This window comes from Lathamus discolor, chromosome 2 (assembly GCF_037157495.1).
Source record: "Lathamus discolor isolate bLatDis1 chromosome 2, bLatDis1.hap1, whole genome shotgun sequence".
In the NCBI taxonomy this organism is placed as follows: Eukaryota; Metazoa; Chordata; class Aves; order Psittaciformes; family Psittacidae; genus Lathamus; species Lathamus discolor.
This window is the reverse complement of record NC_088885.1, coordinates 148,300,056-148,315,574: the sequence shown is the minus strand read 5'-3', so window position 1 is coordinate 148,315,574 and position 15,519 is coordinate 148,300,056. Positions and strand designations below refer to the sequence as shown.

The 15,519-nt window shown below is 47.8% G+C and overlaps 1 protein-coding gene and 1 non-coding gene across 2 annotated transcripts; one reads left to right on the top strand and one right to left on the bottom strand.

Annotated features, from left to right (window-relative positions):
• Nucleotides 1-288: 288 nt before the first annotated feature.
• On the bottom strand, nucleotides 289-13,403 carry FAM83A (family with sequence similarity 83 member A). The gene is made up of 5 exons (XM_065669438.1): nucleotides 13,123-13,403; nucleotides 12,336-12,939; nucleotides 9,292-9,459; nucleotides 7,109-7,233; nucleotides 289-2,166 (listed from the first exon to the last, which is right to left on the bottom strand). Exons 2-5 carry the CDS (start codon nucleotides 12,903-12,905, stop codon nucleotides 1,620-1,622), a joined length of 1,410 nt encoding a protein of 469 aa, XP_065525510.1. The 5' UTR covers nucleotides 12,906-12,939; nucleotides 13,123-13,403; the 3' UTR covers nucleotides 289-1,619.
• Nucleotides 13,404-14,912: 1,509 nt separating this feature from the next.
• Nucleotides 14,913-14,985, top strand: TRNAM-CAU (transfer RNA methionine (anticodon CAU)). Its single transcript has one exon. It is a non-coding gene; the product is annotated as a tRNA-Met (tRNA).
• Nucleotides 14,986-15,519: the final 534 nt, after the last annotated feature.

Here is a 15,519-nt window from a genome sequence, read left to right as displayed (position 1 = left end):
TGCACGAGTCAAGAGAACATGAAGAAACAAAATGATTTTCAAAGGGATTTTAATGAAAGTCTCTTTTATTTGAATGCTTGCCATATTTAGATACTGAAGTAGAACTGTGACAGGAATGAAAATCAACTTCCCCTTCTTCCCAAGGAATCTAAAAAGTGTCACTATGTACAGAATTTACAACTATATGCAGTAGTTTATTGTTACTCTGGACTCCAATGTTTGATCTCAGAGGTAAAACCATGCACACCAAAGCTAGAGCAGGAAGTGCCCATCCTGTTCCTCTTCTGCAGATGTTACTGTCATGCTTTCATAATGATTGCTCTTCCAAGGAAGAGAAACTCCTCACCTGAGACCTCGCTGCTGCATGCAATAGTCGTCACCCACAGCCTCAGTAACTGCCCTCCTTGAGCAGGTGAGAAGTGAAAGGAAATGGGCCAGATGTGCAAATGTGTTTTGGTTCCTGTTTTCTGTTGGAGTCAGATGAAAGATGATATAAAGTAGGCGTAAAAAAATAATCTACTGAGAGATCAATGGATGTGAGGCATCTAACTACGAGATTTGGGTGGAAATCCTTTGTTTCAGGAATTTTCTTACTATTTTTTGCCTTTCACTTACAGATGCTTCCTTCGTTTTCATGGATTATTTGGTAGAAAGTTTCTCTGGTTTGGTTCAAGCTGCTGCATCTCTGTAATTCCCTCTGTAACTGTATTCAGTGGGCACTACAGGCACCCAGCTTCTCTTTAAACATTAGAAACCTCAAAGAACTCTGAAATAAAGCACTGTTATCTCTAATTTAACGTTCAGTCAAATGACCATTGAGAGGATTCCTAATATCCACGTGCTATTAAATGAATTGGAACTCAGTCCTGGTGTGCTACTTGTAGGACTTTGCTTCTTCACTCAGCTTCATTTTCCAGTCTGGATCTAGAGAGCTACTCTGCAATAAGGAAAACTGCTCTGAGCTGGTGGGATCGGAAGTGGTAACAGTGAGTTGAAGGCACAGAGTGGAAGTGAGCTGCAAGACGTAACCTGAACTGCCAGGCTTGTGTTCACAGACCCCGTCCTAAAACCTCGCCAAGAGCTGTCCTTGCTGCTGTACCTCGGACAGTGCAGACAAACAAACTCCTTCCCCATCAGCCCTCAGGAGTCCTCCAAAATTAAGGTGCAATGACAGCACGGAGGTAGCAGACTGCTGCTGCCAGCACCGCCTTGGTTTGCTGTGTAACCGAGCCTTCAGCCTCCTCATGCCAGTGCTAAAATGCACAGCAATAAACTGTGCCTCACCCCATGCCTGGCCACCTGAAAACCAGTTACCACCTGAACCTACTGCTACACAGGTACGCTACCGAGGGCAAGGGATAGGCGGCAGCAGCGTTGCACTATGAGCAGCATTATTTAGATGTGTTCTTCCTGGGGTCATGATGCACCCAAGGTTTACACATTAGCAAGGCTTGGCTTTTTAATTAGGGAAACGAAGCATCCATAAGCAGCAAAACAAAACAGGAGGCTTGAAATCATCCTCATTTTGTGTTATATAGAATTTCTATATTCATCAGTACAGGAGCGATTGCTAAACAGGTCCTCACTAGGCTTACTTGCAATTCAAACCAAGGCGGTTATTATGTAAACAGGTTAGCTTGGTGCAGGCATCTCCAGGGTGAGCTTAACCCTGTCCTATTTGGTTCCTCTTGTCTAAGTCTTATAGGCCTGTAAACGTTCATGTTGTTATACAGCACTGTGGAGTTATCAGCCACATAGGGTGGCTGGTAGTAGTTACCCTGGATGGCCTTTTGTGGTGATGAGGGTGTGAATGAGACATAGTTGTGGAAGGAATTAGCTCTATGCAGAGGTGACTGTGGGGCTAAGTTGCTGCTGAATATGAGAGCTGTTGGATTTTGCTTGTTCTGGTGGGTGCTGCCATTGGAGAGGCTGCTGAAGGGATCAGACAGAGTGTTGGTGTTTTCCTCATTGCTGCAGGGGAGGCTGCGCTGAGGGGCCCAGCTCCTGTTGAACAGGAAGGGCATGGTGCGCGGCGGAGAGTTTGGGCCCCTCACGGGCTTGGACAGAGCGTAAAGGTGTCGGAACTCTTCATCAAACAGCTCCACAACTTGACCCGTGAACTTGGAGAGGAGGTTGCGGTGAACCTGGCCACATAACCACGTGAAGCTGGAGGGAGGGACAAGGTAAGGGACAGCATTAACATCAGCCACTAAGGACAAGGCATCCCTGCAGGGGTGGTGCGAAAGGCAAATGTGCTTTACCGCTGAAGTTCTTGCCTAAACACAGCATGAAGACGGTGTCGCAGTTAAATTTCAGGTCAGTTCACATCAGTGCTCTTTGGCTCAGATCAGCCTTTGTTAGTGCAGCTGCCTCTAAGCCTTCCAGAACCCTTGTCAAGTTATATAACCTAAAGCGAGCGGTGATCCAGATGCACTGTGTGTCTAAAAGTCAGGTACAGAACCCAAGGTTTGGGTGTCTGTTCCATGGAAAGTTCAGACCCCACTTTTGGGTACCTCTCTTCCATGCACAATGCTTAAAGTCAGCTCTTACCATGTCTTATCTGCATACACATACATTGTACCTTCCCTGCAGTGCCAGGTGTAACCCCCACCCACTCCAAACTGGCGCTGGAAAGACTAGTGCAAATAACCACCCATCATTTGCATGTTGCCATACCTTTTCTGCACTGGTCAAGAGAAATACGTAAAGACTCAACCTTCCTGTTACATCCACTTCCACAGAACAAACCGCAACACCTGGCAAATGCTCATTTTCTTCACTACAGAGAAAATGAAGTTATAAACGTTTCCTACAGCCTTTCCAACAATAAAAATACTACTTTGCTATGAAGTAAGGGAGAAGCACTGCGGTAGTTTTCATTCTGGTAGTCCAGAGACACATGTGAGGATACCCCACAGCTTTTAAATGATTTTTCTTTAATGTTCTTCCCTAATCCGCTTGGCAAAGAGAAGTTCATGCTCTTTTACCAAACCACAAGCCAGCTTGATTGTGGTGTGCAGGCTGCCTTGTCAGAGCAGCAGCAATAAAATGAGCACAGCTGAGAGAATGAAATGTAATTACTCCCTGAGCTGATAGGGCTCGAGCTGTGCAGCAGAGGATACGGAGCAGCACTGAACTCAACCTGAGGTTACCCCATGTTTCAAACCTGAGGTTATTCTGTGTTTCAAACCTGAGGTTATTCTGTGTTGCCAAACTCTGCCCAGGTTATTCCTGCATGACTTCATTAGCTACGCTGGATTTGCACAAGGATTTGGCTGTAGGTGTGTGCACTTCGCATCTTGTGCCTGTCATATTTTGACAAAAGGCCTGTGAAGCTCAGTGGGACTGACAGCCCGAGCTGATGCTCAGGGAGCAAAGCCAGAGGATTTATATCTGCCCATTCAGAGCATTCTTACACTGGGCTGGGTTTGGGGCACACAGTGGTTTTATACTGATGGTTCAGGAGCAAGTGGAGGAGTGAAGAAATCACTAGTTCAATGCCACCAGCCACCCCTACAATATACACTGTACATTTTATGATTGGATATGAAAATATGCAGTAAGTTACTAGAATACAGATTCTCCTCATCCAGTTTGTTCAAATCATTCTAGATATGGACAAAACCTTGGGAACCAAGGTGAATAGCCTAGAAAGCTAACTCCCTGCTGCGTGGGTAACATCTGCTTGCCAGCTCACTATTGCCTGTATTCACCAAGAAGCACTCTCTAAACCATTGCATGTCCTTTGTCTGACTGTTCAGGAGACAATAAGCCAGGACCAAATACAAAACCACACACAATTAGTCTGGGATATCTTCACTGAAGGTCTCATGAAAGGGCTGAGGTGTGGAGTGTCAGGTTTACACATGATGTGCTAGAGATATAGCTAGTTTACAAAGAAAATTTAGAGATAAAAATCAATTACATTTGTAAATGGCTTTTAAAAACCCCACAAAATCAAAGGAAAAACCTGCTGAGCCCAATTTTGATAGTTTACTCGCAGGGTAACTTCCTGGAGTACCTGGCAGACAGATACTCATTTGTGGCTCATTGACCTTATCCGTAACCCTTGTGAGCCGAGAAAGCTGGATCCAATCAACAGCCCAAAGATTCTCCATGGGCTGGTGGTAATGGGTCACTTGCAAAGTAAGGAGGTGAGACCTGTGTGATTTTACACAAACTCTGGACTTTATGTAGTGAGTCACAGCAATTTACATGCCGTGCTCTTTGCTGAAGAACAAAGCAGAACCTGAAATAAAGACTTCACAGGTTTCCCTTGGCTTCATTTTAAGAGGAATGAATTCATTGGTTAGGTTTTAGGCCCCGTTTTGCTCCCTGGTTTACAATTCCAAGTGCTCTTCTGGGAAAGGCTCACAGAACTCTGTTGCTGTCACTATCTGCCCATAAGGAACATTTTTCTACCAGGCCTTTCTGAGTGAAGCACATCAGAAAGGAAAGAAAGTACAAAGAGGTCCTGCCCAGCTTTGAGCCAAAGCTGTATCACAAATTCAGTCACTAACAGATACGTCTCAGCCGCCTTTCCTTTTTGTCCACAAACCTATCTGCTGTTCTGGATCCTGTCATTCAAGATGGTCTGAATCAAACCCCACCTCTCCTGTCCAATCTCCATTTGTGCTGGCCTTTTTTTTCCCCCTCTGCACTACTGCAGCTGCGGTTATAAGGGATGCTCCCACCCCATGTGTTTACAGCGCTACAGCAACATGCAGTTCCACACATTCAGTCTGAAACTGAAGGAGTGGGGTTTTCAGCTGAGCCCAGGTTTGAATTAACCTACACCTTAACGTTGCCTGCTGCTGGGATAACCTCCTTATGAAAAACCTGTCCCACCTGATCTGAGGCTTTCAGCAGAGCACCACCGTGTTAGATGTTAGATGCTGGCCTCTGAGGCTTTCAGAGTGTCTCAGCTGCCCCTGACAACCAAGTCCTGTGCTTTCTTCTGCTCTCATTTTGCCTTCTTTAGGAGCAGAGTTCATGCACTAACTCCAATTAATTAAAGAAAATGGAATAACAGTTACATAGGACAGGGCAGAGTAACACAGAGACAGCAGAAAGAAATACTGCATCCAAACCCCACACCACAGACATTGCCAGTAAAAAATGAGAGGAAAACTGTAACTTAAAACACTTGCTCATGCCTGCACTTGTGCAGACACATGGGTGGAACAGCCTTCAGAAGCTGCTCTGCTCTGGTCTGCCCTGTGCAGCAGGACCACACTTACCCACACTGACCCAAGCAACAGCTTTTTAATGTGGTTTTAAAACTGACTCCAGAGCAGCAGATGCCACAGACTTGGTGTTTCCTTTGCCTCTAACTAGTTTCCAGCTTCAGTCCTCTTTGTTTTCCATTAGGCAAATACAGTTTGTCCCCAGACAGCTGTGCTGTGAGCCAGGGTCCCTCGTAGAGCAACGGGTCCTAAAGGGCTGTTTTATTTCCTCAGCCTGTTCCCCCCAGTGATAGTACAAAGTCATGCAGAGCACAGCACTGATTAAATTTGCTGTTATAGTAGTTTTAAGATATTTTGGTTTAAGATCTGTTCCAGTTTGATTTGCAACAAATGCACTGCAGAAGAGTTTGAGACTGTTTCACTCAGCGTCATTCTTGTTCTGCAACAGCTGGTGGATAAGGTTTAGGGTAACAGAAACCCTTCAGATTGATAAAGTGAGAGCTAGCAAGCCTACAGAAATGCCACATACTGACAGCCAGACATAACCCATGTGAATCTGCAAACTGGTGCTGAGCATGCTGAAGTTAAATAGTGTATAGATTTGCTCCTCACCACCATCTCTGCTTACTTGTCGGATAGGGGATTATGTACTTTGACAAGGCTCTTGAGGTAAGAAGATACTGCAACAGCAATAGAGAATGAATGGCAGAAGTAACTGCACAGGACTTTGAGGGTTCTTCTTTTTCAGGATTGAAAGAGAAGCCAAAAGGAAGCTAAAGAAAATAGATCTTGTTCTGTCCCTCTTCTCCCACACATCCCTTACTTCTACTCTCTCTCTAAATCTGCTGTTGCATTTCTACACATTTTTGGTGAGGGATTGAAAAAAAACTGAAATACCAAGAAAACCACAGAGCACGCAATAGGAAATCACTGCGTATTCACTCATTTTTGTTTGAGGGTTCATTTGGAAACTGGACAAAAACTGGATGCCCACCTCTGGACAGCTGAGCTCCTGCAGCCTGCGCTAACGCCATGTATTCGCTTTCCCCTTTGGTACTGTAGTTACGGCATCTTCCTGTGCCACGGTTTTATCACACTAGAGGCATTTAAGATTCCAAATCATAAACTGGGATTAAGAAAAAATAATCTCATCCTTTTAATTAAATAATCACTTCTTGTCTTTTTGTATGTGGATTTCCAGGACAGTCATTTGTGAAGCTTATCTATGTAGCCATGAGGCTTAAGAACTTTATTTGATGCAAGCTCTGTCTCCTGAAATTCCCTGACTGGAGGATTTTGGACTTGAATTTAAAACCCTGTTGTTGAGGTGCAACATCCTCTACCTGAAATAATTACAGCAGCCCAGAAGTGGAGAGCTAGAGACTCAGCTCACAAACTGAGGAAACAAAAGGGAAGGTACAACAGTCATGTAGACACACACTGCCTACCTGTTAATGAAACACAAGAAGAAACAGTAAATCTCTGAAGTATTTCTGTTTTACCTTTAATCACTAAACTTGTCACATGGAGAACAAATCCTCAGATAAGCTGAGTGACATATGCTACATTAAGGAATCCTGAGGGAGATGGAAATGTATCGTGTCTCATGATCACAGCATTCGAGGACCCAAACAATGAGAAAAGCACAATATTGAGCTCTACACATTCCTAGTGCTGCTCCAGCTCTTTACTCCAGTTTCTAAACCTTTAAATTAAATACCAGGCTCCATAAAAAGCTAGCATCAGCTTTAAAGCAAATTAAATGGGTTATTGAGAAATGGCACCTGTTGGAAAACATGAGGGAGTTTTGTTCAAAAAAAACCACCTCACCCATCCGAAAACTTCCATGGCACTTTTTTGGTACAGGAATATTCTAAATCATGAAAGAGCAGCCGGCCATGAACTGCAATGGTTTATCTCACCTGTAAGAGCCAGAGAGCACGTATTTCCAGTCAGAGATAAGGAATTTTTCTCGTATTTGTCCTGAGAATTTCCTGCCTGATTTGGCACAGTAAACCTCTCCAGTAACGCTGCGGACTGAGATGTTCTGCAAATAAAGAAAAAGGAGTGGATGACATTTGTTTTCATATTAAATCTCCAAAGGAAAGGGACCTTTCCCCCTACTGCCCATAGCTCTTTACTTCCCCAGTGTCTGTTATGAGTTCTTTACGGTCTCTCTAATGGCATATTTGAAGATTTGGGGCTAGAGGAAACCCAGCCAAACTCTCATACCTGCCCCAGGGTTACTTCTTTCAAGAGGAATATAGAATCATAGAATAGTTAGGGTTGGAAAGGACCTTAAGATCACTCAGTTCCAACCCCTCTGCCATGGGCTGGGACACCTCACACTAAACCATGTCATCCAAGGCTCTGTCCAGCCTGGCCTTGAACACCACCAAGGATGGAGCATTCACCACTTCTTTGTGCAACCCATTCCAGTGCCTCACCACCCTCACAGTAAAGAACTTCTTCCTTATATTCAATCTAAACTTCCTCTGTTTAAGTTTTAACCCGTTACCCCTTGTCCTGTCACTACAGTCCCTAATGAAGAGTCCCTCCCCAGCATCCCTATAGGACCCTTCAGATACTGGAAGGCTGCTATGAGGTCTCCACGCAGCCTTCTCTTCTCCAGGCTGAACAGCCCCAACTTCCTCAGCCTGTCTTCATACGGGAGGTGCTCCAGCCCCTGATCATCCTCGTGGCCCTCCTCTGGACTTGTTCCAGCAGTTCCATGTCCTTCTTATGCTGAGGACACCAGAACTGCACACAGTACTCCACGTGAGGTCTCATGAGAGCAGAGTAGAGGGGCAGGATCACCTCCTTCGACCTGCAATATAAACTTGTGCTGTGTAATGATAACTGATGCTAGCCTGACTGAAATGAGAAGTGTCCATAGCTGAACAGTCTGTAACCTCTGCTGACACTCCAGCAACACTTTGCTCTAGCTGTAAGCTTTTTTGTTTTACATTAGCTATGGCACAATACAGCAGGGCAAAACCTTTGTTCTCCCTGTCCACCTGGGCCTGCAAGGTGCTGCTCTTCTGGCGCAGCCCAGATGAATGCAGTCCTGCAGGATCTGATGCAAGAACATGTGTGAGTGGAGAGGCCCATGCAATGCTCTGCACTGTCCCTGTACGTCAGCAAGTGCACTTAAGGCAAGCCAGGCATGCAGACCTGACTCTGCTGTCCACACAACACATTGCAGGGCCTTAGTAAATGAGTGGCACCGAGGATTTGGCTCATGCATCATTGAAGCCTGTGTATTGCAGCAGCATACTTACAATAAATAGCACAGGCTTGTCCTTCCTAAGGAGTGGGTGTTTACAGACAAGCGAACACTGTTACGAGCATGTTTTATTAATTTCAGTTTCTTTATACATCTGGGGAGGAATTCAGCTGTTGAAACGTAAGTGTCTGGTGCACGTAAGATGCTCTCAGGTCTATTGCCTGCCCTCCAGCTGCTGTTCCAGAAGTCTGTTGCCTCTGTGGCATCAGCCATCCCCACAAAGATGCCACAGGTGCCTACAGCATCTATGCAACAACTGAAATGGTCCCTAGGAAGTTTGAGGACAGTTCCTTCCAGCAGATACGATCCTATGGTTGATTCTGGCAGAGGCGAAGGTGGACTAAGCTAACAGCCAGCTAAATTTGAGGTGTGATCTTTAAAACAGAACTTCAACGTGTTTTATAAGAAACCACTTAGTGCAACCACGGTACTGCCATGCAAAATGGTTTGTGTGCCTGCTGCCAGCACTGCCAGACCATAGCTGCTGCACAGTAATTAAACAGAAGCAGTTGTAATGCTAGATAACTAGTTGTAATGTTAGACAGCTCTACTAGGCGACTTAAGCTCTGTTTTAAGACTTCAGAGCTTAGATTAGGTTCATCTAAGGACTGATGAAAATGCTTTACATTCTTGTAACATCCATGGGAAAATGGAGGCTTCCTCAGGGAGGAATTAGGTGCACTAACCCTACCTCTGGAAATCCCTTGCTCCCTTTTAATTACAAGGTGGACCTACCCTCCCATAACCACGCTTGTAGCTCAGAGTGCCTAAAGTTGTGGAGCTAAATCGAAGCCTGAGCGCTTCACAGAGCCACAGTACCTTGAAGAGATCCTCAGAAATCTGCAACTTGTCGCACATCTCCGAGAAGAGATTGATACTGCCGTGATCAAGCAACAGGTAGACAAACACCATGCGCTTGTTGGCTGCCTCCAGGAGGTCACAGAAAATCTCAGTGTCTGTGAACACATCCATCACGATAGCTAGCACCTAGGGAAAAACAACAGAGGCATTACGAGGCCTGATTTATGTAAGGTTGTCTGTGAGGCCACTGAAATGTAGTTTATTTGGTTGAAAATCATATTACCACCAAGAGACATCTTCAGAGGATATTTCTTCTGGTTTTCTCCCTAAGTGCCTGAATCAGGAAATCGATGAGACACGTTGCTGCTTTGTTTTATTGCTCATCTAAAGCCAATATAACACACAACTTACGCACTTCACTTAAGCTCTTTTAATCATAAAACACAAGATGACCCATGAATTTGCAGGTGAGATTAAAGCACTAGGAACAATACTGAAACCCTAAGAGACTGTAGCCTGTGTCAAATGACTGACTAGCTTTTGTGAGCCACATGCATTCAGCAAGAATCACTGCATCACGCTTTCTGTTAGGACTTATACGTGGAAGGGTCCTGGCTGTAAATCCCCACTCTGTTGTTGGGTGGGGTGATGGACTGCAACAGCTCCATCTCTTTGGGTTTTGGGTTTTTTTTTTGTTAATACTGACCTATAAACTGTTTCACTATAGCCATGCATCCATGCTTCCTGAGTCACAGCTGGCAGGACAGTGTGTAAAAGTCTCAGGACTGGGCATAAAAGCCCAGCCAGCTACTTAAATGCACAGCCTTCAGCCAGTGTGGATCCAGGGAACTGTAAATGTGATACAAACCCACCTCCATGCTCCAGCCCCTATGCTCAGTGTTGGGCATGGCCTCTCAAAGGTGCTGGTGGTCTTCACTGATGACTACTGTTGTCCAAAGAAAAGGACATCTCCCCAGGGCAATTCAGGCCAGCTGATACCTTACTTATCTTCAGAAGGTGCCTATTCCTCCACTGAAGCAAAAGAGAACTCTTTGATAATTGCACTCACAGGATATTACCTGCAATCAAAACAAACTTTACAGTGTCTCTGCAGATCTGTCTTACCGTTTACTTCCAGCTTGCTCTGAATCTTACTCCAGAGCCTTTTCCTACACCTGCCAGCAAGCTTTTTCCCTTTGCCACCAATGGAAACGCCACAAGACCAAGCACATCCTGTGTGGCCAGCATCCTGTTCAGGCAAGCCAAATTATTCATGGAGAGCTCAGGATCCCACACCTTTCTCCTGCTGCCAAAGCATGGTGCTTCAGAAAGGGCCTTGCCAAGGCCAGGTAAGTGGCATGAGTATGTCCAATATCTCACATCCGCTCTTCCCGCTGACTCACCTTGTCTTTCTAAACAGCACAGTCCTGCATCAAGCCTCACTGTAGCCCCAGAGCACCCTCTCCAGCACTGCTTTTGCACCAGCTATTTCCAATTTGTATTTCTGTGCCTGACTTTCCTTTCACTTGCAAAACTTCTTGCTGCTTTTGCCTGAATTTCATTTCAGGATTTCTGCCTATTCCACAAATGTGTTAAGATTATAGTAACCACTCACTAGTTTGATATCATCCTCAAACACAGTCTTTATTCTGTTGTGTAAATTGTTAACGGATATATAAAATCCTAGGCTATCCAGGATGGGCCCGTATCAGATACTCATTAATCCATGCTACCGTTGAAAAACTGTACTCAAAAAGCAGTTGCCAAATTTATACAGTGAGTAAGTGCTGCTCCGGCACCCTCTTGTAATGCAAATTAGATGGTTAAGAAGGTCATGAGAACCATGGATTTATATTCCATTTCTCACCTTTTTCCCTACAAGTTTTCTCCTTTTGGGACAGAAAATCCGCCCGGGTTGATACTTTACCTGGTGCTTATTTTATTATTGCAGAGACATTTCTCCTGCTACTGTATCTTCCTGATGCTGTAACTTCAAATGACTGATCTATAATTCCTCTGATGTGCCGAGCACTTCTAGCCTTTGACAGGGCAGTTGCCAGTGGGGATTCTTCTCCCCTGCCATTACGCTCATCATCAGACCCAGCACTTGCCCTTGCAGGAGAATAACACAGTGAAAGTCCGTAACTGCAGTGGGCTCTGCAGCCTGTGCTGGACAGCAGGAACTACAGCCTGGTTTTGTTCCTGGCCATTCCCCGGTAAAACTGCTGGTGACATCTCAAGTTTATCCATGAGGAAACCTCCCAGATGATCATAAACACAGCCCTGCAATGTCAAATAGTTTTTTCCAGAAAAACAGGGAACTGCCAGAACACACAGGACAGAAGCTTTTAGCTTTTTGTCCGCATCCAGCTACTCAGCTTCTGTTTTCCCAATGTGTGGACACCCTGGCTTGGGTCTGGCACCTCTCTGCAGCCCCCCATCATCTGTCTGTCATCAGGGACATGATCTGCACCTTCCCCATGTGCCAAGTTACACTGCAGTTTTCATACGGAGCCCATATGGCATTTTTAGTGACACTGACAGCATATCATGGATGAAAGGTCTTTTCCCTGAAAGACCATTCCCAGCCTTACTCTGGGGATGGCTGCTGGCACACCAGACATACATGCCCTTCTCTGGACTCCCCTTCATCCACATCCCACATGGATCCCCATGAACAACTGCTAATGGCTCAGAGCTCACTTTAGCTTAATTCTCATTACTGGTGCAGCGGGCTGAATGGAGCTCATCTTGCTGGTGATGCACAAGAGGGAACAGAGGCCAGCTGCCCTTTCTACAGGACATTTGCTCTGCCAGGTTAATGTGAGTTTAAAAGGAGAGGGAATGTTTTTTTTCCCTAAAGTCACAAACATAAAAAGGTGTAGGTATGACTATAAAAGAAAAAAAGCAGCACTGCCTGTGCGCAACAACAGACTCTTTACAGCCACTTTCTAGAGCAAAGCTATACTACAATGCAAAAGGCTGGCTCAGATCAAACACCCTGTTTACATGATCTTTTTTAAGACAGCTGGGTGCAGAGGGAACAGTAATTCTCTCCATACCTGAGTGGTTTTGTTGATGTACCGGCGTATGATGTCTCTGATGTTGTTGTTCTTCTCTGTCTGGAAATACACAGTGGCAGTGGATTTTTCCTTCAAATAGGGCTTGTCTGCTGTAATCCATGTGTGCAGCAAGGCTGGCTCGCTGCTGTCAGAAATGGTGGGGAAGTAGGTCCCTGAAGGGAGTGATCCAGCATAGTTCTGCTTTGGCATGGCCACGCCATCGGTGGCCAGGGACTCCTCCGCATAATAGGACTCCCTGGCATTATCCTTGATGTACTGAGCTTCTACTGAGGAGAGGAAATCTACCTCGCCCTCCTTGTGTAAAGTTTCCAGGTAAGAGTCTGTCCCACCATCCAGAAAGGCATCAGTGGCCAACCTTATGCTTTCGTTGTGGCTGAAATCCGCTTTTGTCAGCTTTGAGGACTGGCTCTTGATATCCTCCAGCCTTTTCCTTATCTTGCCCAAGTGTCTGGGGTTGCTCATGGCTCTTTGTCGCAGCAGATCTGCCGGGCAGGCAGCATGCATATGCAAGGGGTAGGCAGCCCAATCGTCCTTGTTTAGACACTGCATTGTGGCGTGAAATCACCTCAGCTGAAGGAATTAACTGTGAATAAAAATAAAGGAGATCTGATTACCTCACAAATGCACACTCCCCGATTTCCTTGGTACAATTAACTTTAAAAAAACCCGAAGCTCAGTTCTCAAGTGGTGTACTTCAGCCACGATCTGTTTCCAGATAGAGCACAAGAGCAAAACCGATTAGATTGCTTATCTGACAGGCACCCACCTCACCTCCAGGGCATAGGATGGATTCGAGTCCAATCACCAGGGCCGTCCGATTCGGTTGTACTTCTCTTCCTGTCGCATCCTGTGCGATGTGAGCGAGGAAGGCACTCAAGCAAAAGCAGGTAGGCTCCTAAGCATCGTTGCATAATCTTCAAAACAGCTCGAGGCTTCTCCGTCTTCCCATAGTATTCGCTAGGGAGCAAAAACAACTCTGACGTTGAACTGGGACAGAGACAACAGCCATGTCCATCGCTCCAGAGCAGCAGAAAGGGGCATGGGCTCTTCTCTGCACCTACATGCTACCAGGCATGCTTAAAAATAGACTTGAACTTCGTCACTGTGCCCCGTTCATAGTACGTTGCTATTACCATAGGCGATTCACTCATTTATTTCTTTAAAGCTTTGTGACTACGCCATCCTATTAAAAGAAAAATACCCCTTCCCAAACGTCCTGAATAATACACGGAGGGAGGGCTGTGAGCTGGCCTCAAAGCATCAGCAATACAAACACTCATCACTTGATTGTGCACACTCAGGCCGGTTGGTTGGTTGTGTGTTTTTTTTCCTTCCCAGGCTGCAGCTCCCGGAGTCACGTTGGCCCTGTGGCGGCTCGGCTGCTGTGTCATTAGCAGGACAGAGGCGCAGTCTGCAGCGGGGTGCGAGGCACAGCGCCCCGGGCGGGCAGGCCGGCCGGTATGAGTGTGCGGGGGTGAGGAGAGCAGGGTGGGCAGGCTGCCTGCCTGCCCGAGGTGCACTGTGAATACCTGCGTGCATGCCTGTGCGCACAGGCACGTGTGACACAGTTCTCTCACGCAGGCTGGGTCTGTCCTCACCCTCGGTAGCTCTGTGTCCGTGCCCCGGCGTCGCAGGGCTCCAGGGGGAGGGCAGGGTCAAGGGACATGTCAGCCTCAAGGGTTCTCGCATGGGGGTACGAGCTGCTGAGCGTCGAAACGGTGCTGAGCAGCGCGCTCAGGATCATGACCGTGTTCAGTGCCGCACTGCGTGACCCAGGCACAGCGTCCCTGTGTGTGTGTGTCATGGCGGGGCAATACATGCGGAGGAGGCAAGCACGGAACAGATGAAAAGGGGCTGAACTGCCTCAGATTTTACCCCCGGACGCAGAGGGCGGGCAGCACGCACAGGCCGCTGAGGAGGCGAGGCGGCAGGGCCCGGCCCGAGCTCCCGGTGTGGGGCTCGGAGCTGCCCGTGCCCGCACCCCCCGACATCCGCCCACAGCTGTCAGACGCGGCCACAGCCACTCATTATCCGCTGCCCTGCGCTGCGCAATTACGCCGGGAACGATGCCGCCTAACTAACCTGACAGGCAAGATCGCGGCCCGCCAGCGCCGGTCAGCGCCTGCCGGGGCCCGGCAGGGCCAGCTCCATCGCCTGCGGTCCCACACCGATCACCCGGGGTCCCACCATGGCCACCAGAGCTTGTCACCATGGGGCCGCGCACTGACACCACGGGGACACCCCGCTGTCACCCTGGGGTCCCCCACCGGTACCGTCGGGACGCACGGGGTCACCCTGGAGCACCGCGGTCACCACAGAGCCCCACGCCGTCTCCACAGGGCCCCGCTCCGCAACTGCGGGGCCCCACGGGCTCACTCCGGGGACCGCGCAGTGACCGCGGGGCTCTCCGGCACGAAGGAAGGGCTGTGCCGTGCGGTGCCGGGCCGTGCCGTCCGTCCCCGTGTGTGTGGGCATGAGACAGGCGCCGGGCCCTCGGCGGCCATGGCGAGGAGAGGCGCCGGCTCGAGAGCAGGCGGGGGGAAGTTGTATACAGCCGCCTCGTTAGCGCAGTAGGTAGCGCGTCAGTCTCATAATCTGAAGGTCGTGAGTTCGATCCTCACACGGGGCAAAGGCGGGCAAGTTCTTTTCTTCCCCGCGGGGGGACGGGGCTGCTCTGGACTGTGACCCCCGCTCGCTTTTATGTGGGGCAGAGCTGTACAAAACTGCCCCGTCGTGTCTGTGGTGATACGAGAAGCTGTAGTTTGAGGGCACGGGCCCTGTGTTTCCTGGTGCTGGGTTCACGTAGATGGTGTTTGCAATTTACATTGTTCATACAGTGCCATTACAGTGGCAGAGGACTGGTTCCACCCGTGCCAGCTGCAAGCCCACTGACGGCTTTCGGGATGGGGTCAGCCCCACTCCAGCAGTGGGCTGGGGGCCCCACAGACAGGCGAGGGGCATGGATCAGGGGCTGCCAGGGCCACAACAGGGCACGGGCTGTGCCTGCCTGGAACACTGCTTTATACATTTACAAATGTAACCTTTTACAAGCCTAAGTGTGTAACATACGGCCCAGTGTGCTAGCCACAAGCTTCAGGGGTTTATTTTTCCCCTTTAAATATAGTCATGTGCAAGCTCTGAGACAGTCATCAGAAAAGGATCC

What these genes read in the sequence shown, in the direction of transcription:
- FAM83A (XM_065669438.1), bottom strand. Translation starts at nt 12,905, where the DNA reads ATGCAGTGTCTAAACAAGGACGATTGGGCTGCCTACCCCTTGCATATG. An exon ending in ACATCAACAAAACCACTCAG is followed by an intron (nt 9,460 to 12,335) that starts GTATGGAGAGAA and finishes GTTTTTCCCTAG; the next exon opens with GTGCTAGCTATCGTGATGGA. An exon ending in TTTCTGAGGATCTCTTCAAG is followed by an intron (nt 7,234 to 9,291) that starts GTACTGTGGCTC and finishes CTTTATTTGCAG; the next exon opens with AACATCTCAGTCCGCAGCGT.